Source organism: Microtus pennsylvanicus, chromosome 10 (assembly GCF_037038515.1).
Source record: "Microtus pennsylvanicus isolate mMicPen1 chromosome 10, mMicPen1.hap1, whole genome shotgun sequence".
Classification (NCBI taxonomy): domain Eukaryota; kingdom Metazoa; phylum Chordata; class Mammalia; order Rodentia; family Cricetidae; genus Microtus; species Microtus pennsylvanicus.
Window position 1 is genome coordinate 56,851,751 of NC_134588.1, and position 25,771 is coordinate 56,877,521.

At 38.9% G+C, this 25,771-nt stretch overlaps 2 protein-coding genes across 5 annotated transcripts in view; one reads left to right on the forward strand and one right to left on the reverse strand.

The window, feature by feature from the left end:
* Positions 1–16,682, reverse strand: part of Firrm (FIGNL1 interacting regulator of recombination and mitosis) — a 42,804-nt gene extending 26,122 nt beyond the window's left edge. Inside the window, exons 1-9 of one of the 4 annotated variants that reach the window (XM_075988447.1) lie at positions 16,486–16,675; positions 12,980–13,019; positions 12,020–12,108; positions 10,926–11,030; positions 10,066–10,206; positions 9,326–9,488; positions 7,064–7,148; positions 5,407–5,545; positions 829–909 (exon numbers count right to left, since the gene is read on the reverse strand). In XM_075988447.1, coding sequence (XP_075844562.1) covers positions 829–909; positions 5,407–5,545; positions 7,064–7,148; positions 9,326–9,488; positions 10,066–10,206; positions 10,926–11,030; positions 12,020–12,108; positions 12,980–13,019; positions 16,486–16,596 — 954 coding nt within the window. In that variant the 5' untranslated portion in view covers positions 16,597–16,675. Of the gene's footprint in view, positions 1–828; positions 910–5,406; positions 5,546–7,063; positions 7,149–9,325; positions 9,489–10,065; positions 10,207–10,925; positions 11,031–12,019; positions 12,109–12,979; positions 13,020–15,952 lie in introns of all 4 variants that reach the window. The other 3 variants (XM_075988448.1, XM_075988449.1, XM_075988450.1) reach the window with 3 other exon arrangements.
* A 73-nt stretch (positions 16,683–16,755) lies between these two features.
* Positions 16,756–19,060, forward strand: Mettl18 (methyltransferase 18, RPL3 N3(tau)-histidine). Its single transcript, XM_075987467.1, has 2 exons — positions 16,756–16,882; positions 17,638–19,060. Exon 2 carries the CDS (start codon positions 17,832–17,834, stop codon positions 18,930–18,932), a length of 1,101 nt encoding a protein of 366 aa, XP_075843582.1. The 5' UTR covers positions 16,756–16,882; positions 17,638–17,831; the 3' UTR covers positions 18,933–19,060.
* Positions 19,061–25,771: the final 6,711 nt, after the last annotated feature.

Sequence of the window (25,771 nt, forward strand, 5' to 3'; positions counted from 1 at the left end):
ATGTTTAAAGTTGACCCTTACTCCGAAATATGGTAGGAATAACTTGTAAATAGTTGGGGGTGTTTTTTTGTTTGTTTTGTTTTTGGCTTTTACATACAAGGTTTCTTTGTGTAACAGTCTTAACTGTCCTGGAACTCACTTTTGTAGACCACGTTGGCCTCAAACTCAGAAAGATCCACCTACCTTTGCCTCCCACGTGCTGGAATTAAAGGCATGTGCTACCAACCTCTAGCTTTATAAATAGTATTTAAACACAAACTAAGTCATTTCCTTCTAACTGACTTATGCTTATAAAAACTATAATTTACTTACATAAATAATTTTCAGAAAATTAAATGAAAATATCTGATGATGCTATCAATAAGCAGTATAGCAGACGTTCAATATTTAACAATCAATAGTATTAAACCATGAGATCTTCAAAATGAACTTCAAAAAAACATTCAAATGACTGGTTTGGGCAAGCTGAGGAGTACGGTGATGGTTCAGTGGGTAAGAGTACTTGACAGGAAAGAAAAAGAACTTGAGTTTGAATCAGCAGCATCCACATAAAAGCCAGTCATGGCACAACATACTGTAACTCAAACTTTGGGAGATAAGAACTAGACAAATTCCAGGAGTTCACTAGCAAGTTACCAAAAATGGCAAACAACAGGCTCTGGGAGAGACCTGCTTGCCTCATGAACCTGGGTAAAGAGGAGAAGACACACTCCATGTAGACTACTACCCTCATGTGTACACACATGAGGCCCACCCTGCCATACACAATAGGACAGTTTAAAATTTAGTGTTTGTTTTACATTTATGTATTATAAAACTGGACCTTACCTTAATGTAGTGCAAAAGGGAGTTAGCCAAGAAACGACACAATTTGAGTGTTTTCTGAAATATTCTGTGGTCAGCATTATCCTGTTCAGAAGGAAATAAATAATGTAAAATTAGCTAAACCTATAAACAAGATAATATTTTCTAAAAGACTTAGTAAGCAGATTATGAATTTTCCATGAAAACATAATTATTTTCTTATTGTTTTATTCTTAGCAATTAACAAGAGATACTTTATAAATTCTGAATTACTAAAAATAAACTTATTGATTTGAAAGTGAAACTCAAATAATTTATTATAGTTCTTTACTATATGGGGATCAAATTAATCAAAAGGAAAAGGTGATTGATATGTAAAAGGTAAAAGAAAGAGCAATGGGGAGAAAAGAGAATACAAACAGCCAATGAGTCATAGTGAAAAATTACAACCTAATTAGGTATCTTTTGGGAAAAAGGACTGTAGACTATTTGACTAGCAAGTCTTAAAAAGACATGATACATGATATTCACGAGCTGGGAAGAAAAGTGGGTTAATAAGGACTTTTTCCAATTGCTGGTGGAAGCTTAAAATAATTACTGTTCAATTATATCAGGAGTTAAGCAGTTAAAATTCTTTGATTAGCAGCTCTGTTTCTATATCTACAACCATGAAAATGTTGCACCCAGTATGTGATACAATGTTTTTAAATGGAAGTAAGACAAACATCTATCACACATAGTGACTAAATATTAACAGCATTCTCACAGACTATAATCCCATAGGGCATGAAGAACAGGGCAAATAAATTTATTGTCATGACACAAAAATTCCAAGCATGGATAAAAAGTTTTATATTAACACCACAAAGTTAAATCAAATGAATTATCTTTAATTTTGGGAATTATTTCACGAGAAAATAACCTATCTTAACATTAATGTTAACTGAGTATGTTTGGTTCTTTTCCTGCTATAGTAAAAGCCTACTTAAATTCAATCAAAATCTGAGTTATCCACTAATGGAATAATCTACTTACATCTGACTTGCACTACAAACAAATAATTGGAAACAGTTTTCTGCAGTAAAAGCTGTGTAAATAGAAATTCACCTTTCTTTTATATTACTGACATGAACTCTGTTATACAGTGCTTTTCCAAGTAAAAAGCACAGAGAATAAAAGCTGGACAGATGACTCAAAGACACAGGTGCTTGCCACACAAGCTTATAAAGATGTAAGTTTGACTTCTGGAATACACAAAGAGGAAGGAAAAAAATCAACTCTATAGAACTGTCCTGTGACCTACACACACACTATGCATGATGCATGCCCCACTCCCCCAGAGTAATTTCTTTTTAAGAGCAGAGGTTAGGGCTGGAGAGATGGCTCAGTGGTTGAGAGCATTGCCTGCTCTTCCGGAGGTCCCGAGTTCGGTTCCCAGCAACCACATGGTGGCTCACAACCATCTGTAATAAGGTCTGGTGCCCTCTTCTGGCCTGCAGGAATACATGTAGATAAAATAATGTATACATAATAAATAAATATTTTTTTAAAAAAAGAGCAGAGGTTAAAGATGAATCTACACTAATGCCAACTTTTATCAGCCCAGACTCTTCTCAGCAACCTGGCACTCACTATCAAGAGTGAAATAGAACACACTCTCAGCATGTTCTCTCTTGCAGGGGTCTCTGCAATTGCAGGACGCAAAAGGGCAGTTTGGTTCAACACAACTAAGTAGCTAGTGTTGCTTCAAACTTTGGTAGTCTGACCCTGAGTAGTTTATTTTTGCATATTGAAGCATAGCACAATTTGGTGAAATGTTCCCAGTGCTATTCAGCTCAATCCCATGTGCACAGTAAGGACATACAAAACTCTCCTTGAGGAACAAAGTAATCTAAAGAATGATCCAACCTGACTACACTGAAACTCTTTGTAAAGTACATTTGGCATCTTCCATAAAGATAGGATGTACAAACTGACTGAGACTAGCAAGCTTATGATCAGAATCTGGGGGAGGATCAGGACCACACAAAAAACACATTGGTCACCAGGCAGGTCTGCTCCCAGTCTTCTGGGCAGATAACAGGTTATGCATCCCTTTTGAAGGAACCATCCTGAGAGAAAGTATAGACTCTCCTCTAGACAGAACATAACCCTGTTGCCATTTAAGAACTCAAAATGTTAAGGAGAATAATTTTCTGTTATTCTAAGCTGCTCAGTTTATTTTCTTTTTAATGGCAGACCCAGACAACAAAGACTAGTTTATTCATATCCCATATTTACAATTAAATTCACTGGCTTTACTGTGACACTTCAGAAAGCAGGGTCCTAGTCTGAATGTTGGTGTTGTCAAACTATGCTGGAACCACAACATCAGTGCATATTCAATATTAAGGGTTAGGGCTTTTGAGGAAGTGATCTGGCAAGGTGTCTTTATGAGGAGATTGCAGGGAGGTATCTAAGCTCTTTCACCAAATGAGAATGCACTAAGGTGACACTTTCTGAGCTGAGAGTATGCCCTGACCATACATTGTTGTGATATTCTGTTCATGTTCTAACAAATAAAGCTTGACTGGAGACCAGAGGGTGGAGCTAGCCACTAGTTAACCATAGAGGTCTGGGGCCTGTACAGAAGACAGGAAGTGAAAAGGTGGGGGAGGAGACAGGATCTCGGTCCTTTATGGTCTGAGCAACTGAGATAAGAGTGACTGTGGCTGGTCCTTTACTTCTTTGATCTTTCAGTTTTTACCATAATATCTGACTCCAGGTTTTTAATAAGATTAATTAGAATCATGCATCAATACACCCGCTTCTGTCTTGATCTTAGATTACAGAATTGTAGAAATAGTTTGCGGTTGTATCCAAATGACTTAGTTTCAGGTATTCTGGTGTAGAAGGAACAGTAGACTACTACAAGATGATTACTACTTGGGAAACACCTTAAATAGCAGAAGGCACTGCTGACTACAGTGAGCAAAAGACTGGACATAAAAGCCATCCCAGTGAACGGAGTTGGTCACATTTATCAGTCCAAAATTAGCACAACTAAGTAAAACATGAGAATTTGGTTGAAAAAGTTCCAATTCAATTTCATTACCATACAGATAATTTATTTAAAATAAATTAATATATATTTATTATACACTTAGCTACTCTATCTAGGAACCTCCCAGACTTTCTTTCAGCTTGCCACTCCAGGCTATACTATTCTTTGGGTTTTCCTCAGTTCTCACCTGGCCAGGAACATAATTTTCCTTTTACTACTAATAGGTGAGTCTGCAGCATCAAGCAAAAGAGAAATTGAAAAGAAGGCTAAGACTCAAGATATCAGAGGTTCTCAACCTTCTTAATGCTGCCACTCTTTAATACAATTCCTCATGTGGTGACCTCCAACTATAAAATCATTTTCATTGCTATTTCATAGCTATAATTTTACTACTATTATGAATCTTAATGTAAACATTTGCGTTTTCCAGTATCTTAGGCAACCCATGTTAAAGGGTCATTCGACCCCAAATGGTCACCACCCACAGGTTGCAAACCGCTGGGTCAAGTTCTCTGCCACTGACACAGGGATACTCAGGTAATCTCTCCTATCAGTGAGGTCCTGGGAACCAGAAAAGGACCCAGGAGTGAGGAAATAAAAAGGAGAAATGAAGGCATCTAAAAGGAGAAAGAAAAAAAAAAGAAATAAGAAAAAAGTGAAGCTCTTTCTACAACTATCCTTCACGTCTGTATGTTTCAGAGCTCCTTTTCAAAGTCCTACGTTCCTTTTGGATCTAACCTGTCAGACTATCCCTGTTCCAGCAGTAGTTGCCACCAGTCTGGGAACTTGGATTAAACGTCTACACTTCTATCCCCAAGCTGTTTGATAGGGAAGAACACAGACGCAAAGGAACTTTCAGTCAGTTGTAGATCTACAAGAGGAGGAGTCATATTTCTGACATTTGGGAAAGAAATATTCAACTCATCTTCCCATAAAACGTATTAGTTCCTGGGTCCATCAATTCTGTAACTCAGGGATGTTTAAATAAATTTATAGTTAGTCTAAAACAAAAGTTATTGTGCTAATATACTTTTATAGAAAGATGAATTGTGATTTCAAACAACCCTATTCTGCATGCTTAGTTAGAATGCAGCCTTTATTTCATTAAGGTGATGTCAATTCAACACTGTAACTTCTTGAAATCAAAAGAAATCTATCAACTTTAAAAAGAATAAACACCTACAGATATATACTGTTAAAGGTTATAATGCATTGGTGACAGAAAGGCTGACAATCTCTATATTAGGAAGACCTTAAAGAAATGTAAAACAGAGAAACTACAATTTTGTTCGAGGTCAGAAAAGAATAAAAGATTCTGAGGACAATGCTCTGACCAACTAAGTCTGTAAAAATGATGGGCAGGTAAATGCTATTGTAAGTGAAAAAAATGAACGTAATACAATGTTCTAGGTAAAAAGTAGTTATGAGTTGTAAATAATTCTACAGATTTTCTAAGGGAAAATAATTAAAACCCTAGACCATACTCTTTATGTTCACTAAGATTTAACAACTGTGAAAACAATAACTCCCCTTTGTGGTGTGGTTAGATTTCACTTTACCTGTGCAGCTGGCTGTGCCATCTGTTCAACTAACTGCAAACAAGAATGGAAGGAGAAAACAATGTCTTCACACAAGTTAGAAATTATCTCTTTGTGCTTCAATTGGCTCTTTATAACAGACTGGTGTTTAAGGCTCTGCCTAAATCAATAAAAAGAGAAAAATAAAATCACCAGAAGAGACATGAAATAACATCAATCAACTCAGGCCCAAAGAACACCTACCTTATATAACATTTTCAACAAAACAATGTATTATATATTAAACATGGTACAATTAAGATCCAACTTTACCTTTAAAGCTAGTGGCTAAATTTTTGTCTCTGTAAAATAACTGAACTTGTATAAATAACTGAACTTGTATTTGTCAACCATTCTGCTACGTCTTGAGGATAAAAAAATAAATCAAATGGACATAATTTTTGCGCTATCTATAGGGAATATATGGCCTAATATGAAAATGTCAAATAATGTAAGAATAGAATAAGCAGTAAATGATAAGCTGAGAAAGTCATACTACTATGAAACAATGTTACAAGAATGTTAATGCTGGTACCCAGGAATTAAGATAAGTAGAAGCTTACATTACAAAGTAGAAGAGAGGAACAGCTTCTGCAAAGCTGTGGAAGGAAGGGCCTAGGACAGAGAACTTCCTGCATCTGAAGAACTGAGAGCAGAAAGCAAGAAGCAGCAGGGGGCTGGTAAAGGAAGATGTGTCCAAAAAGGCTTAAGCTGTTGCTCTATATGGTGGGAGATTTTAAGAAATTGGGTGATATGATCCAATTTAAGTTTTAAATATATCACTCTGAAAACAGAGTACCTGGAAAAGAGCAAGAACGAAGGAGAGATGACAATGATTCTGGTTTGGTGGGGTGGAGACGGCCATGTGGATAATTCACTGAGCATTTACAGGTGCCTGCCATGTGAACTCAATATTCAGTGCAACACTATAAAGAGTGCTATCATTATCCTATTTTAAGATGAACAAACGTAAACGCAGTTTAAAAAAACTAATCAAATTGTCTAAAAATTCAGAGGAGAGGTTTCATGGAGTCAGGTACACATACTATGGTAAACAAGTAACACTCATTACTTTTTTGCAAGTTAACATCCTGAGAGAACAAGAAAGGTGCCTAAAATGAGTTACACTGATTTAATTATTCATACAGGATAATCAGGGACACCCCTCAGCATCTAATAACGACTATAGGTACTCTCCCTACTAACCCTTAAAAGGCTTCAATTTAAGTTAAAATTATTTGAAAAGTAGAATTAGTGTTGAACAACTCAACTGTATATAATAAAGAGATTAGTGTCAACTACAAATAAAATTACTAATTTCTGACTTAGAAATACCTTATTTTATACTGATAATTATCTAACAGTAGTTGCAAGCACATGAATTTGGGCATATTATGGTTCATGGTCCATTATTCAGAACTACCAGCTAACTAGCTACAACTGTAGGGAGTTTTATTTGTTTGTTTTTTAAAAAATGGTTTAGAAGTTACATGTACAAATATCTGAATCATCATGCAGCAGAATCAATGAGTTTCCATACAACCACAAAAATTTTTCAAATGTAATCTTAAAACCATCAACTATTTAGAATTTGAGATATAGAAAACACAGTACAAAAAAGAAAATCTAACAAACTTACTTAATTATAAATTTCCATGTATTGGCATGAAATGCTTGGTCCATACCCGAGATCACAGAGCAGATATCCAATAGCAAATGAATAACTAAAGAGAAGAATAACAACACATCTCTCAGGATAATCAAATGTTATATGAGATATTTTCTTATATTTAAATGGATCAAGTGAACATCTCAACACTTGACTGAAGAATTAAAATATGTACTAGTTTGAAAATAATTACTGAAAGTAAATGTTATATTTTTAAAGTTTCAATAATGAAATATTGAGCCGGGCAGTGGTGGCACACACCTTTAATCCCAGCACTTGGGAGGCAGAGACAGGCGGATCTCTGTGAATTTGAGGCCAGCCTGGTCTACAAGAGCTAGTTCCAGGACAGGGCTCTAAAATTACAATGAAACCCTGTCTCGGAAATTAAAAAAAAAAAGAAAAGAAAAAAGAAAGAAAGAAAGAAAGAAAGAAAGAAAAGAAATGAAATGAAATATTGATATTGTGATATTGCAGTTCACATCTATCTAATGACAATTAAAACCAATAATGTTCAGTGGGATAAAAGTTATGTCCTATTATAAAATGTTCAGTGGAAGGCATCTATGCTTACCAGTATACCACCAACAACCAGGGCTTTTATACAGAAAAACCTTGTCTTAGAATACCAAACAAATAAACAAAAAGAAATTTAAAAAAAAGTTCAGTGGAATAAAAGTTATGTCCTGTTGTAGTTGAAATATGCTAGAGATACAATTTAAAAAAAAAAAGAAACTACTAAGAAAACCTAACAAGAACTGCAACTTAATTTATACTAACTTACATTCATGCAAGTGTTTTATTCTAGTTGTTTTAGAAAGCTTGTAAAAATGGTTCCAACGGCCCCTTCTCTGGTCATAAAAATGTCTCTGGGCACAGATCTTTAACTTGATTTGATAAAAGAACAATGATCAAAGCAAAACAAGCCAAGATCTGGTGTGCTGGGACTTGTCCTCCCCTTGTTATTCTCAGAAACCCCCAAGCTCTAAGTGATTGGGCCTGTGTTAAATAACATACAGACTTTCTCACCACTTCTGCCTCTGCAAACAGCCAGAGGTGAAGGACGTTCTTAGTCATATGCAGGCATGAGCTAGCTGCACAGAAAATTACTGCAGATAATGCCAGTCTAAGTTGAAGCACATGGGATTGTGAATAAACAAACACTATTTTGAACAACAGATTTTCAGGTTGATTAGAGAGCAAAAGGTATCCAATATTGGTCCACAATCAACCTATACTCTTAACAGTAAAGTTAGAAATATAATCTTTGCTTTCCAACATTAATGCATTATTTTTAAAATTCTAGATCATAATCATTAATAAGCGATGAAATCAATGACACAGATTACAATCAGTAACTTCTGTATTGTGTTTGGGAAACAGGGCTTTACTATGTGGCTTAGGCCACCTAGAACCTGTAAGTTCTTGCTTCAGCTTCCGAAGTGCTATGCTGGCCTGTGCCATCACACCTGGCTAACATTTAACAAGTTTGTAGAATGAAATAGTATGTGCAAGGCCTTGGGCTTAATTTCCAAAAAAGAAAAAGAAATAATAGAGTGTAATACAAGTAAAATAGATATTTATTATTATTTTTTTATAATTTATTTATTTTTATTTTACGTACATTGTTGTTTTTCCTGCATGTGTGTCTGTGTAAAGGTGTTGAATCCCCTAGAACTGGAGCTACAGACAGGTGTGACCTGCCATGTGGGTGCTGGGACTTGAACATGGGTCCTCTGGAAGAGTAGTCAGTGCTTTTAACCACTGAGCCATTTCTCCAGCCCCCAATAGATATTTATTATAATAAATGTGTGTCGGTATACATGTACACATTCAAAAGTCCCCCCCACACACATACACACACAATTCCAGAAAGGAGTTTAGCTCCCTCCCCCACACTTTTTGTTATGGGTTAAAGAGAAAAAAAAACTAAAGACTGCTTTCTCAGACTATAGAGTAGCTTAAAGAGTATAAAGTTACATAAATCCTTTATTTGTTAAACCTTTTGCATGGAAATTACATACTATATATTTTACTGGATATTCAGATTGATAATAAAGTATAAAAACTAAATTTTACAAATTTAAAAGACCAAAAATTTACCTAGGGAGATTTATATTATTTTTATACATAAGCAAGAAAGCATGCATAAAGAGAAACATTAGTTTGATGATTTAATTGATTAATGAACTATAGCCATTTTCACCCTATTCTAATCAATAATTCTTTGCTCACCTTCTACCATCAACAAAGTGTTATTTTCATCTACTGAAGGGCCCATGCAAACCTTGTCCAGCAGTTCCATCAGCCGCTTCTGGAGAGAATAGGCCTCCCTGAAAACAGACTGGAGGAGGTCTGACAGTAGGTGTAAGCGTCCAGAATACAAAGATTCGCTATTCTGACCATAAAATATAAAAAGAGAAACAGATCACAAACAGATCAAAATTCCAATTTACTTTAGTCCATACTATCAGAGACTGAGATCATAAACTTAAAGTTCTGACAGAATCACACTTTACTAAATGCACTTTGATAGATGCAGGAATGTAAACAGTGCACATTTTAGCCCCCTACCACGATGCACAAGTCTTGTTAATGAGCAATTTGACATTTACCCCAAAACACTGATAACAAAACTGCCTGTGCCCTACAAATTCTAAGCCATCTTTTGTGCTTTCCAGCTGCCTCAGTAATGTTAAAAAGGACTAAATTAAGTAACCCACTTTGCTATCTAACAGAACAATTTCAAGATTCCTGTGGTTACACATAAATCTTAACCATTTTTTTTTAAGGAAGGGGAAATTCAATTCCAAAATCACCTTCTAATCACTTGTGAAACAATTAAGTCTATCTTTGCTCCAGAAAAGTCTATCCCATTATCAACTAAAATGTAAAACCTTATGCATAAACACTTATCTGGCACTTCTGCCTACAGATTCCAGGCTATTTAAACTCTACATAGACCCACTACTCACCTTACAATGTACAAATGTCTTTTTAATTATATGCAGGATGGATGAGGGAAGACTATGAATATTTTCTAGATTGATGGATTGCTGTGTGGTACAAATATGATGAACACATCCTGTAAGGCCTTCTAAGATCTGCACCATTGTCTGGAAGAAAGGAAAGGTTGGTTCAAGACATACTTTTATGTAGGCAACAAAGGAATTAGATAGCATTCTGAGTGCTGGACCTACAGCAGTAACATTATGTGCCCCTCTCTTTTCAGTGAACTTCACTCTCTCAGAACACCACTCAGAATCACAACCAAATTCAGCGTGCTATCTTGATTTGTCTTCTAAGACAACTAACATAAAATTATATAAAAAAAAATTCAGAAATTGGGGCTGGAGAGATGGCTCAGAGGTTAAGAGCACTGACTGCTCTTCCAGAGGTCCTGAGTTCAATTCCCAGCAACCATCTATAATGAGATCTAGTACCCTCTTCTGGGATGCAGGTATACATGCAGACAGAATACTCTATACATAATAAATAAATGAATAAATCTTTTTTAAAAATTCAGATATTGACCTTTAATATGTATTTAAGTCCATAAATTTAATTCAAGCATTATGCCATTTCATGAAGAATAAATGGCTTGTCTTGTTCGTTCGAAGACAAGATTTCACTCCCTAACCCTGACTGGCCTCAACCTCCCTAGTACAATAGGCAGGCATGAGGCACCACCCCGCTACAAAAAACTTCTCAGTTTTTTTTTTCTTTTGAGACAGGATCTCACTGTATAACCCCATCTGCCCTTAAACAGAAGCATCTCCTGCCTTAAGCATGTCACAACACCCAGCTCCATTCTTTTTCTAATACACTTACTTACTTGTAAAATATTCCTTAGAGTGACCTGGATTTCTAAATTTTGGCTTGAGAGTTCTCTGGCTTCAGTGGTTAATTCACATATCATTCTATCAAATAATTTCATAGTCTGTGAAAACAAATCAGCTTATAAACAGGACTAGAAATCACTAGAAAAAAAGACACCTTTGAAAGAAAAAAACATAACAATGACCTGATTAATCCCAACTATCCACTGGTCCTAATTTAAAAGTACTTCTACAACGGAGTCCCTAAACAAAGCCCCAAGTCTTACTTTGCTTTTCATTTCTGTGGTGTGAATGTATTTAGTAATAGAAAAATAATTCATTCAAAGTTCATCTGAGGTGTAACAAGCGCCAAGTACTACTCTGAATAACAAAAATCCCTAATCAACCAATAACCTGTGGCATTTACAAGGGCATTTCTTGGTATTGGTTATGAATTTATATTGAGTCTTATATTTAGAACTCATTTATATATTTGGTTTGTTTTTGTGTTGTGAGACAGGATCTCTCTATGGAGCTTTGGCTGTCCTGGAACTCTCTGTGTAGACCAGGCTAGCCTTGAACTCACAGAAATCTGCCTGCCTCTGCCTCTCAAGAGCTGGGATCAAAGGTGTGTGACATCCACTAGGCGGTACTCACTTATATTTTGACTAGTTCACCCTTTTATTTTTTTTTAATTTATTTATTTATTAAAGATTTCTGTCTCTTCCCCGCCACCGCCTCCCATTTCCCTCCCCCTCCCACATAGTTCACCCTTTTAAATATAAAAATCACTTTATAGTAATGAACTCACAAATAAAACCATCATGCAACTAGATTTATGAAGCTACTTGAACAGTTATCTATTCCCAAATTAAACACATTGCAATGAAATGTTATACTACAGAACATTAGATACAAAAAAGCTTAGTTGTATTATTATAAGGATATCTCAAATTAGCACAAAAGTGAACTATTTTTACTATTTATTTGCACTTGAATATATTTGATAAATAAGAAAAATAAGAGAATTAAGAAAATTAGGAACAGATTATATAAAGTTAAGATCAGATTTTAATATCTTCTAAGTATGCAAATTACCACAAAACTGTACCTTTGGTAAAATTTGGGAAAAGAAAGTCTGTTCCAGTGTCAGGTGATTCATATGGGGCAAAAAATTATCAGTAATGATTTTCAAAATTCCTATAAAGCAAAATAACATATTTTGAAAACTATGATACCATGTCAGTCAGTAACTGTCCTTTTTCAAATATGAGAACATGTATGCAATGTCAACCCAAAATTGCAAGTCTCAAATACCATAATCTACAGAGAAACTTAAGTATTTCACTGTAAAAAGTAAACAAAAACAGTCATTACACCCAGCAACTGAAGACAAGCTAAATAAATTAAAAGGGTATGAATACCTCTTCTCAACAGGATTCACTACCATTAAAATACATTTTTTTTAAAAAAAATGTGTTTCCAAAATGGCAAATATTCAAAATTTAGCAATTATATAAACAGATAAATATAATGACTCATATAGTAAGGCTGACAGAAATTAAGGATTGAAATGACATAGCTCCCATCATAATCTCTTCTCTAAAAGGGATTCTGTCTGTGTACATGTTTGTATGTTTAAGTTCATGCACACAAATGCCATAGTATGCATGGACATCAGAAAACAGATTTCTTATAAGAAATCATGAAAACAGATGGAGATGAGAGTAAAAATTTTCCAAATGACGAATTTGTCATCATCTAGACAATGAGCTTTTCCTAACTCAGAGCACTTTCTAAATGACACTAAGTATGTTACGAGGCTGAAGGTTCTAACAGACTGAACTGGTGTTTTCTTGGTCCTATCACAGCATAAAATTTCAATGTGCTTATACATCATCAAAAATGGAATTCAAAACTTAAAAACACTATGACTGGAAGGAATTGGCTCATTTTATGTTAACAGGAAGTTACCAAAGCTACAATAAAGATTTACGTTGATGGTAACATAAATCTGCAAAGTCATCTACTGACATACACAACATCAAATACACAAAATAACATTACTTACGTATATGTTCAATCCATCTCTCAGAATGCTGATACATAAAGTAAATAAAAAGAAATTAAGGAATAAATTCAAAAGAGACTCTTAAAATTTACCAATACTCCCCTAAAAGACTGAAATTATACACAAAGCCCTTATTTCTTTGGCCTCTGAAAATTAACATTTATCATATGAACAAAGGTTTTGTGAAAATGTTAAAGGAATTCAATATTACTTAAGGCTAAGTAACTTATACTAAGTCATGAGGTGCTCAGGATTGGTGGAAGATAATCCAGCTCCAGGCTCTACGGCAGGAAAGACTCTCCTTAGCACTTCTACCCTTTGTCTCTGGCTTAACTGCATGTTACTGACATGTCTATCGCACCAACCTTACCAGACTGAAACCTTCTGTTGTAGCAGGATCTTGCAAATTGTTGCAATTTTTAATTATGATATGAGGGTTAACAATAAACACAATATAAACTATACTTTTACATCACTTAGAATTATTAGAAATATTTTATTGTAAAAGCAGAAAGAATCCTTGTACAATGTCAAGAAGTTACCTGTAACTATCATAAAAACTTCTGAACTTTTACTTTGCATATTTTATAACTACAATCAAAATGAGGAAACCCCAAAATTTTTAGTTCTGGAGAGTAAAATCTGCCAACTGGAACAATTCCAGTTTAAATTCAGAAAGCCTGCTACTTCACAATTAATTTATAAGTACACAAATATTCAGATAATGACTAGACAATAATAAAGTAAAAAATAAGCTAATTTTGGGAGGTGATAGATTACGATATATTGCACTTTTCTTCCATTTGTTCTACAGAATGAAAGTAAAATACTAAATGTTGCAAACCTACTTGCGATATCTAGTTATTATTAGTGAACACATATGTGCCAGACACTCTTCTCAGTGGTGAGGATAAAACAGTGAACAAAACCAAATGCCTGACTCTATTCTACACAATACAGTTAGGAGGAAAAATGGGGAAGGAGCAAATAAGGATCAAATGGTCTCCAGAAAACCATAAACGCCATAATGTAACAGAGTGGTGTGTTGGCTAGTTTTATGTCAAACTGACAAAAGCTAGAGTCATTCGGAAGGGACTCTAGACTGAGAAAATGCCTCTGTAAGATTTGCCTGTTGGCTAGTCTGTAGATTCTTTTCTCATACAATATATCTTGATTACAGTTTCCCCTCCCTCTACTCCTCCCAGTTCCTCCTTCGCTCTCCTTCCATCAGGAACCATTCCCTTTCGGACTCTTATTTGTAAATAACAGGCTTCTAAGAGATAACAAAACTTAACAAAATAAATCAGAAGATAAAACAAAAACTATTACATCTAAGTTGGACAAGACAAACAACAGGAGAAAGTACAAGAATGAGACCCACTTATGCAGGAATTCCATAAAGATACTAAGCTGAAAGTTATAATACACACACACACACACACACACACAGAGAGAGAGAGAGAGAGACAGAGACAGAGACAGAGACAGAGAGAGACAGAGAGAAGCTGGTGCAGACCCATGCAGGCCCTATGCTTGCTGCTTCAGTCTGTGAGCTCATATGAGCTTCAATCAATTGATTTGTAGTGCATTTTCTTGATTGATGTTTGAGCCCAGCCCACTTTGGCCAGTACCACTCCCCTGGGCTGGTGGTCTTGGGTGCTCTAAGAAAGCAGACTGAACAAGCCACAAGGAGCAAGCTAGTAAGCAATCCTCTTCCCTGCTCTGCTTGCGTTCCTGTCTTGATGATGGACTGGGATATGAAATTTCAAGCTGAAGTGAACCCTTTTATCAACCAAGATGATTTTGGTCATGGTGTTTTACCACAGCAATCGAAATCCTAAGACAGGTTTCGGGGAGCTACCTGAGACTGAGGGCCGTGAAATGGCTCCTCTAAGGAAGTACTCTGAAGAAGACTGGAATGAGACGTTGAAAAGGCTGGAAAACAAACTAGGCTGAGAACAAAGATTCTGAAGGAGGTCAACTTGGAAACTGAGTGTAGCTACCTAGGTAGGTATAAAGGAAGGGACAGGCTCAAATTATGGGCAATGTTCAGACTGTATTCTTAAAATTAAGACACACAGGCAGGGCAGTGGTGGCACACGCCTTTAATGCCTTTAATGCCAGCACTCAGGAGGCAGAGGCAGGTGGGTGATCTGAGTTCAAGGCCAGCCTAAACCAAACAAAACAAAACAATTAAGTCGCATAGGTATGTGAAGGAGAAATAAAGTGAGCTGCTTTCCACCCTAAAGTTTGTAAGAATAGATTATAGGAGAATTATGTAGAAACAAGGAAAATATTACGAGCCCAGATTATAAAGACTGGACTCACAGTGACAGCAGGGGAGACAGGAGGATTCAAGAAGTAATTTAGAGTCAGAAGCCACAATAGGCTGGTTACAACTGAGTATTCAAGGTTTACTTACAGAAGAAAACCTGGAAGTGAGATCTAAGTTCTCAGTAGGCAGCAAGGAAAGATAGAAATAGTGCTTTGAACTTAGTGAGGGCTCCTGTAAGATTGGGGGAGAAAAACTCTCTATTTTCATCCCTCTAAGCCTAGCATTATAGCAAGCACACATTACATAAATAAACGTAGTAAAACAGCTGTTTCCAGGAGGAAATTCCACAAAGACAGCCTTCCAGGCTGGCACACATATAATTCGAGCATGGCAGACGCAGGCTCACTGCAAACTCAAAACTAGCCTGCTGTGTGTAGCTGGTAGCAAACCAGCCAGGGCTACACAGCAAGACTTTATCTAGAAGGCAAAATAACTTCGTATTCACACAAGGAGTATAAAAAAACGGACCTTAGTGCCATTTAAGGAATGATTTTAACATGGTAGAAATACTTGCTCTATTGTGAAACATCATTCATGCAGGTTTGCACTCTTGAGAAAGTAAGTGGGTCTTGGAGGTGTGTGTGTGTGTGTGTAATGTTATATAGAAGGTAGAACAGAAGACATAATACTAAGATCACCTTTTAACATGAAGGGGGTCGAATCCGGTTACAATTATAAACAGAAAGCGCAACACTAAGTATCATTCCACCGACAGAGCGCAATTCCGATGCATTTAAAGCCAAAACCTGCAGCGACGCGTTCTAGCTAAAAAGGAAACTGGGGTTTGAAAGGGGAAAGCATTTTTTTGTTTACAGAACAGCCTCTAAAGATATGGTCCCACGGAATAACTACAACTACAACCTTCAATTCTCACACTCCAGATACTGGGCGCCAGCGCCTGGCATCTCTCACACTCGGCAGCGAGTCTATGGGGAAACTAAAGGACAGGGGAACACACTAAGGAGTGAGAACGCCAGTCATCTCCAACAGGTCCAGTGGCAATCGTCCGACAACGCCGGGGCGGGCCTACGCCCTGCACCCACCGCTGTCCTCCTCGCTCCCTCCACCGCCACCTCCTTGTAAACACCTAGAGTTCGAGCCCAGCCACAGGCCGCCCGCTCCCGCGCGGCAGAAGGCTCGCGGCCCGCCCCTCAGCGTCCTCCAAGGATATGACGAGCCGGGGTAGCACCGAAGGCAGCTCCCGGCGGCACGCCTCCCGCGACCAACTGTTGAGATTATCCAGCAGGGCCCGGTTCGCCTCCGCCTCGTCGTCCTGAGACATTCTTGCGCCGTCAGCCCAGCCAAGAACGGATTCGTGCAACTCCCGCCACAGATTGGAACCGCGGTCACGCTGTCCCGGCAGCCTTTGAGAACGCTCCGCCCACACGCAACCATAGAGAGGCGGCCCCTCGCCCCCACGCGCCTAGGGTCTCCTCTAGCCGTCGGAGGACTCATCTCGCTGGTGTGCACTGTGTGCCCACGGCAAGCTCCGCCACGAGTTCCGGCCACCCCGGTACTTCATTCACCCTGACTTCTGTCATTCGAGTGCTGAGACCTGAAGTCCTCAGGTTTGTTACCTTCGGTGCCAGGGGGCTCTGAGATTGTGCGTAGGGTCAAGGGTGAGCTGGTCCTGTATCCGGGAATGACTCTCAGCCCCACAGTGCAGGGGGTTGGAAAGTAGGAATAATTTTAGGGGTGCGAGTTCTCCCCGCACACACCGTCCAGCTCCTGCCAAGTGAAACTTCCACCTTCCAGAAGTGTGCAGATTAAAACGGGTGTTACACAAAGTCTGCTACGTGGCTAAAAATGTTTCTATACAGTCGATTTTACTTTCTACAGTGCTGGTCTTCATTCATTCCAACGTTTCTAATTACGATCTTGATTAAATACGCCGTTCGGATGAATTTCTAGACGCCACATTACACCTTTACGTGTTTGAAAATGGATGTCTTTCTTACCCAAATAAGACCTAAAACTGTTGTGGAGGCAGATTAGCAGACAGAGATGAAGATGGGGGGAAAGTAGCGGGCATACGACAGCTAAAACACCCCGAGTAGCTAGTCTGTCCTGTATAAAAATCTTGGGCTTCGTATTTTGTTCTGGTAAAGGTGGTTGCTGTTATAGCTGTTCTTTTGTTTGTTTTTATATTTTATCTTCTACTTATGGATACTTAACGGCATCTGTGTAATTTCCTAAATCACCCCCTACACTCACAGCTTTTTTAAAAAATAATCATTTTCTTCCTTTCTTTCTGTTTTTCTTTCTTTTCTCCCTCCCTCCCTTCCTCCCTCCCTCCCTCTCTCTTTCTCTTCCTCATTTCCAGGGCTGAATTGAAAGAGGAACAAAGGCCCCTGAAAAATCTTTGGAAGCCTCTCTAAAATATATCCAGTGGTGGTTAAGCAGCTAACGGACATTGATCCTAACAGAACTAATTGACTGTGTGAATCAAGCCATTCTATCCCATCTGGAAGTTGAAGCATCATCCTTTGATAAAGCGAGTGTCCATATAATCAGAGGATGGCCTTTCAATTCAACTTTAGTATAGAAGAGGATGTAGAAAATAAATTAACACCCCTTGGAGATGGAACTTTGACCCTGGATTCATCAAAAGAACCACCGGTCTCCGAAAGTCAAAACAGAAAGCAGGACAGAAAGTGTTCTGCAGAACCGTCAAACTTGCTTCCCGGTGGCTTGTGGGAATCCTCGATGGGAAATGTAGCTTCCTCTGAAGACACCGACAGTGCAGCTGATGGGTCAGGTGACCCGGAAGCATGTGAAAAACGGCTCTTCTTGAGAGTTGCTAAAGAACATGCTATGCCTAAAGATTTAAATCATGTCTTAGAAAATACGGTTACGGAAATGTTGCCGGGTCCCCATGTCAACATAGCGGTAGTGAAAACTGTTTTGTTGAAAGAGAAATTCCCTGGAGAAAACATCATTTCAAAAAGCTTTTCTTCTCATTCTGATCTGATTCCAGGTGTCTATGAAGGAGGCTTGAAAATCTGGGAGTGTACTTTTGACCTCTTGACTTACTTCTCAAAGGCCAAAGTGACATTTGCTGGGCAAAAAGTGTTGGATCTTGGGTGTGGTTCGGGATTGCTTGGAATAACTGCGTCCAAAGGAGGAGCTATCGAAGTTCATTTTCAAGATTATAACAGTCTGGTGATCGATGAAGTGACCTTGCCTAACGTAGTCGCTAACTTCTCTTTGCAAGATGAGGGCAATGATGTAAATGAGCCAGAAGGGAAAAGACAAAGGAAGTCAAAAGCAGCCCAAGAAACATGTAAATGTCGGTTTTTCTCTGGGGAGTGGTCTGAGTTCTGTAAGCTTGTATTAAGTGAAAAACTCTTTGCAAAATATGACCTCATTCTCACCTCAGAAACCATTTATAATCCAGATTATTACAGCGCTTTGCATGAAACGTTCCTCAGACTGTTGAGTAGGAATGGCCGGGTGCTTCTGGCCAGCAAAGCACATTATTTTGGTGTTGGTGGTGGCGTTCATCTCTTTCAGAAGTTTGTAGAAGAAAGGAATGTATTTGAGACTAAAACACTTGAAATAATTGATGAGGGTCTCAAGAGGATCCTAATTGAAATTACTTTTAAGAATCCCAGTTAATATATAGTGGCCTAATGGAATAAACAGGAACCCAGAACTTGTGACTGTTTAATCTCTTTATTATTATTTTTTTCTGAAATTTTGGTGTTTGTATGGTTCTGCTTATTAAAACTGCTTATTAAAACAACAAGCCATGTGTTTTCTATGTAAAACTGCAAGTTTGCCTGAGCATTTGATGAGCTCTTGAATCACTTTGTACAAAAGGTCTTTCTCCATCTTCATTCTACTTGACCTTTCTACAGTCTTTAACGCTCCATAAACACATTCTCGGGACTATTCCCATTTATTATCAAGTCTATGAATCTCTCTATAGTCTTTGTTAGTTCCTCGTTCACATGAAGTGCCTGGCTAGATTAGTAAGGACGACTGCATCCCTGAGTAATACTGAATTTAGGTGTTTGGTTGAAGGTTTATGTATCTAGGAAGACTTCTTTATTGCTTTCCATTGTGTAAAAGCATTAGCATGCTGTGCAGTTGAATCTGCGTTAAGATGAACTCACAGGAATCTGACACAGAATGTGAAAGTGGCTGGGGATGTGGTGTGGGACCATGGTCTATATTCTGTCAATTATATTTTAAATAAACGCTGATTGGCCAGTAGCCAGGCAGGAAGTATAGATGGACAACCAGACAGGAAGTAGAGGCAGGTCAAGGAGAACAGGAGAATTCTGGAAAGAGGAAAGCCCATTCCTCTGCAGTTCCAGCGCAGACACAGATAAAACAAGATATGACCTGCTCCACTGAAAAAGGTACCGAGCCATGTGGCTAGCATAGACGAGAATAATGGGCTAATATAAGTTATAAGAATTAATAAGAAGCCTGAGCTAATGGGCCAATCAGTTTATAACTAATGTAGGCCTCTGTGTGATTTTTTTTATGTTTATTTTTATTTATTTATTTATTTATTAAAGATTTCTGTCTCTTCCCCACCACCGCCTCCTATTTCCCTCCCCCTCCCCCAATCAAGTCCCTCTCCCTCATCAGCCCAAAGAGCAATCAGGGTTCCCTGCCCTTTGGGAAGTCCAAGGACTACCCTCCTCCATCCAGGTCTAGTAAGGTGAGCATCCAAACTGCCTAGGCTCCCACAAAGCCAGTACATGCAGTAGGATCAAAATGGGACTTAACTACTGTGAGAGCCAGGCAGGACAGAAAACTCAGACAAGAGGGGTGTAGCTTGGTGGTAGACTGTTGGATGCACGGACCCTAGGTTCCATCCATAGAACTTCAACATCAACAACAAAATGTATGGGTGGTAATAAAGAAACAGTACTTAAAGTTAACTCTCACTCTTGTAAGCTAGTAAGAGACCCTGAGACCTTGGAGGGAAGACAAATAGGGAAGAAGAAGTTCAGATTCTGGCCCTAAGTTCCTCAAGAAAGAAAGGGAGGATGGAAAACATTGTACTGCTTTAGTTGAACCTGGAACAAAAATTTTCATATCACTAATGAAATTGAGATCTTCCATGTTATATAAACATTTTCTTCCTTGGAAGAAACCCTACGCCATGCTATATCTTGGATTCAGTGTGTTTACTCAGGAGATCTCAACTATTTCCCTTTCCTGGGGTCTTGAGGACTTTTCTTTTCTTTTCTTTTTTTTTTTTTTTTTTTTTTTTTTTTGGTTTTTCGAGACAGAGTTTCTTTGTAGCTTTGGAACCTGTCCTGGAACTCCCTTTGTAGACCAGGGTGGCCTCGAACTCACAGAGATCCGCTTGCCTCTGCCTCCCGAGTGCTGGGATTTAGGAAAGCCACACACACTGCCATCATAACTTGGGTTATAAGTCAGCTCAACAGAGAAGTTGCTCTAATAAAAAAAAAAATCCACACATGCAACTTCTAGAATTTACATGCACTAGATTCTGGATCTATTTTACATAGCATAGAAGCCTATAGAACTCATGGGGAATAAATACTATACATCTGGAAATTCCATCAGCTCACTGGCACACCACATCCCCATCCATTATCTGAGAATCTTCAGCAGGAGGTACATTTTTTAGGGATTTGCTTTTGTTTCCTGAGCTTTCCACAAACAGAATTGTATTTCCTGTTTGCTTTGCTGAACTCAAATTCCTTTAGGATTTCCTCAGCGAGAGCAATTTTCTTAGCTCTGGAAAATACAGAGGAACATTTCTAGGAAGGGTGGTGCAGATGTTTCAAACACCTGCATTTCGGCTACTTTAACAGGAAATGCATCCATGCCTGAATATTAGCATTAGAATAACCACATTCTTAACTGCTTTTCATTTCCCAGATGGGAGCCGATATCATGTATTACCTCCCTCCCCCCAACTTCAGAATGTTATCTTGATTCCTTATGCAATTCAGTAGAAATAGAAAAGCTAGATCAGGTTTACCCCAACGACGATGTGGGGTCTAAACTATCCGCCCCACTTGTGTTCTGTCAATATTTCATTTCTTCTGTGAGCCCATTCCAAAGCCACGTTGTCTCTTTCAATTTGTTTGATATCATTTATGAGTGTCTCGTAGATGTTTTAGTCTAGCCATCAAATTAAACAACAAAGCAAATGCAAGAAGTTCAGTTTTAATACTTTTCCTCAGAAATGTTCCTGAATGAGCCTGTACTCTAACCTACATAATGCTTACATTTTTCTACAGTATTTTAGGAAGAATTAAGTTCCCTCCACCCTCGGAGACACTTGGTCTCAGCATTCTTCCCTTTGTAACCAAACAACTCTAGTTTGCTCTGACATCTACCTTCAGTCCCATTCTATCAAGAATCCATCGAGGATTGCCTGTATCTAGAATCAACAATGTCCGTTCTCAGTAACGTTGGTTGATGATCTGTGTTTCTCGTGAGACATGTTTGCCATTGTGCTCTTCAGTAAGTCAGAATGCTTCCAGTTCTACTTCACTCCTTGTGGGCCTTTATAAAAGCAAAATCATGAGCTGACATGCCCCCAATCATATCTGTGCCCTGTGTATACTGTTTTACTGGGACATGTGCATTTCCTTTTTTGATCAAGGCATTTGTCAAGTTTAATTTATAAAGGGTGACATTCAACAAGGGGACACAGAACACTAGATAACCGACAGCTTCGGACTTACAGTTTCCCACAAGAGGAGAGATGCACAAAGAGCCAAAGACCAAACAAAGTAAGTCAGAAGGGAAGGAGAGAAATGAAGAGTGATAGAGGTAGATGTGGGTTTTAGTAAATAAGCTTTACAGTAAGGCCGGGCATTGAGGTGCACACATAAATCCAAGCCCTTGTGAGCTGAGTTTAGTCCGGTCTGCATAGTGAGCTCCAGGCCAGCCACAAATGAATAGTGAGACTCTGTCTTCAGAGTAGCAGGAAACGCTGGAAAAGGTAAGATGGTTTAGCTTAAGGATGAAGAGCCAGTAATTAGAGAACCAAGAGGTTGACTGGAATCCAGAAAATAGTTGAATTTTGTTTGTTTGTTCTTTGAGGCAGGGTTTCTCTGTGTAGCCCTGGCTGTCCTGGAACTCACTCTGTAGACCAGGCTGTTTTGGTGGAAGCCTCATCCTGGCTCCTGGCATCCATGTACCCAAAGAGTCTGGAATATTTGAGGCTTCCCTCCAGCCACTGGCATCCATATATCCAGAGAATCTGGAATGTTTGGGTAGAAGTTCCATCCCAAGCCCCCTCCCCTGGGAACTGCCTCATTTCAGACCCCGTTCCCAGGAAAGCCCACCAAACGATAACCCCCTCCTCAGAGATACTCAAGACCACACCCACAGGGTATTTAAACTGCCCTCTCCCAAGAGAACAGACACGTGGTTTTCTGGTCTTCCTTTCCTGTCTTCTCTCTGTGGGGGCTGGAAAATAAACCGGGAGCATTGGTATCTATTAAACCTGGGCTTTTTCTAATTTGATTTGATTTGGTCTGATTTGGATTATTGAATCGGTGGAGAGGCTTATTGGGGTGCAGAAACTTTTCACAGGCTGGCCTCTAACTCACAGAGATCCTCCAGCTCCCGCCTCCCAAGAGCTGGGGTTAAAGCTGTGTCATGATCACCAGGCTCATAGCTGAACTTTCAAACAAGAGCTAGTTTGGGATTGCCAATGACTCCATGAAAAGGAGACAAAGGCCTTAGTGAGATCCCATCAAGAAGCACTTAACGCAGCCCAAGTGACCCCCCTGGCACCCTTTGTTTGTTATATCAGTGGGAGTTTTGTATTAATGGCCCTAAACACCTAGATTTTTATGCCTAGACTAGCCTACATTCCAATTAGCCCAAGATGGGCCCACTCCATAGGTTGTCCCAGGGTTCTAGTTTTATATTTCAACACTCTCAAGAGTGCACTGAGGGTTGGGGACAGAACTCAGTCGACAGAGCACTTGACTTGCAGGATTGAAACCTAGGAACTGAAAACAAAAGATGAATCCTCGGGACAGAAAAGTAAAAGTATATACTGTTTATCCTTTGCAAATTTAGGTCAAACTTGTCTCTATCTTAGGCTCTTATATTTTGTGGAATGAGTCATAAATGTTTTTTTTAAAGTCACCCACTAAGAATCAACTTATGCATCAAACACCGACCTCAAAACTCGGGATACAGGTCTGGAGATATGGCTCAGAGGTTAAGAGTACTAACTGCTCTCTTCCGGAGGTCCTGAGTTCAATTCTCAGCAACCACATAATGACTCACACCCATCTGTAATGAGATCTGGTTCCTATTGTGCAGGCAGAACACTGCATACATAATAAAAAAAATCTTTAAAAAATACTGGGATACAAACATGAATACATTTTTGCGTTTGCGGAGAGCTACCTATGTTGGTTGGATATGGAAAGTTTTAATGAATATGTTTCATATATGATTTTTGATCTCCACAGTCAACTAGACAGGATTTAGACTCGTTTGAGAGACACATTTCTGAAGATGTCTCTGAGCATATCAGCTGAAGAGGCTAGCTGCAGAGGGAAGGACTGTGGACAGAGCCATCCCATAGGCTGGGGTCCTAGACTGAAGAAAATGGAAGGTAAATGAGCTGATTGGCCCAGCTCATCTTCCTGCCTCCTGGCTCAGATGTAAGGTGAACAGCTTTCTTAGGTGTCAACGCCACAGCTAGAGCGTCTTCCGGCCTCCCACTCTCCCCAACGCAATGCATTTGGCCATCTTGAACTGTGATCCAAAACACAGTCTCCCTTCTTGAAGGAACTTTTGCCTGTTACATTACAGCAGTGAGTAGTTTAGCTAAAATACTCTGCAAGTTTCTGGTAGAGCCAGCCTGCTGAGCCAAAGGGTGCAATCATGGAATGGCATGAGGAAGAAGGGAAATACCTCTGGTGTCAACCATCTGGGCATGACCCGACGGGGAGAGTTTTGTGCAGAAAATGGAAAGCTGAGTACAAAGCCAGGATGTCGTTCCTCTTTTCTTTTGATTGAAGATTTCCAGGAACTATGTTTAATAGTGAGGGAATGGCTCTGCCCAGTATGGACTGCTTTGTGAGGAACCGTAGGCTGAAGGCAGGTTCCTTCAATCCCATACTTGGAATTTTAGGTGGGTGCTTTTCCTCCTTTCTCAATGATGGCTTCCATTATCCCACTGACAACCCCAAAGCCTCGAGATTTTATTTCAATGGGAAAGATGACTAATTTCCTGGTATACACATAGGCAAGCAAGCCACATGAAAAGGAAGACTAATGGCAGTATTAGGACATTACTAAAACACAGAAGAAACAGAGGCGTCTTTAGGGCAGCAGTTGTCTTTGTGTCTACCTGTAAGAGGATTCTCCTCACACTGATACAGGAATAAGCATGGGAGACTGGCTGGCAGAAGAAATCTGATTTCTGGAACAGTTCATTGGGTGTTTAATGAGCACCTGCTATCAGAGAAACCTTTTTCTAGGTGCTAGGATAGAAGAGAAAATTTTGCATTTGTAATAGGCTCCAAGGTGATCCAGTGGTCCTGGACTGTGGGTAACACCCTAGATAGCTAAGCTCCAAGTCACCTGGTAACAGGACCTCAGTCAGGTGTAAAGCTGGCTCATTGATTAACAATAGCCTTCCTTCTCACACCTGTAATCACGGTACTCAGATGGTAGAGACCAGAGGATCTGAATTCAAGATTACTCAGTGAACTTGAGGGTACCAAGACAGATGGTAGTTTGAATGTAACTGGCCCCCATAATCTCATAGGGAGTGCCTTTAATAGGTAACCAACAGCGATTGTAATAGCTTATGCTATTTAAGGGGGGAGGTCTATGAGACCATATGGATCAAGAATTTGAAAAGTGATAACCTATACTTGGTATTGGACTTTTTATTTGGCAGTCTATGGTGTCTGGAAGATATTCCATTCTTTTAGGGTAACAAAATTTAAAGTCCTTTTATATGTGTATACATTTTAGGGAGCTTCTACAGTAGTTGGCATCTACCATGGCATTTTTTTTCTTTCTTTCTTTTTTAAGATTTATTTATTTTTACAGTATCCTGCGGCATCAGATCTCATTATAGGTGGTTGTGAGCCACCATGTGGTGGTTGGGAATTGAACTCAGGACCTCTGGAAGAGCAGTCAATGCTTTTAACCACTGAGCCATCTCTCCAGTCCCCCATGGCATTTTTTCAAAGGTCTTTGTGACTCTTTCTTTCCTTCCACATGCTCTCTTCTCTACCCTGCTCTCCCATCCCCCACCTCACTTAACCCTCCCTATCCCAGTTTTCCCCTTCCCCTTCATGCCTCCTGTGATCTAGCCATGTTCTATTCCATTTCCTTTGAGTTCCCCACCCATGGCGTCTTAGTTTCCTGCCTCATTCAGAATGGTTATCTTACCTCCATGCGTTTACCTGCATTATTTCATTTCTCTTTACATAGGAATAATATCCCATTGTGTATAAATGCCATGTTTT

Coding starts and splice junctions, on each gene's coding strand:
- Mettl18 (XM_075987467.1), top strand. CDS start 17,832: ATGGCCTTTCAATTCAACTTTAGTATAGAAGAGGATGTAGAAAATAAA.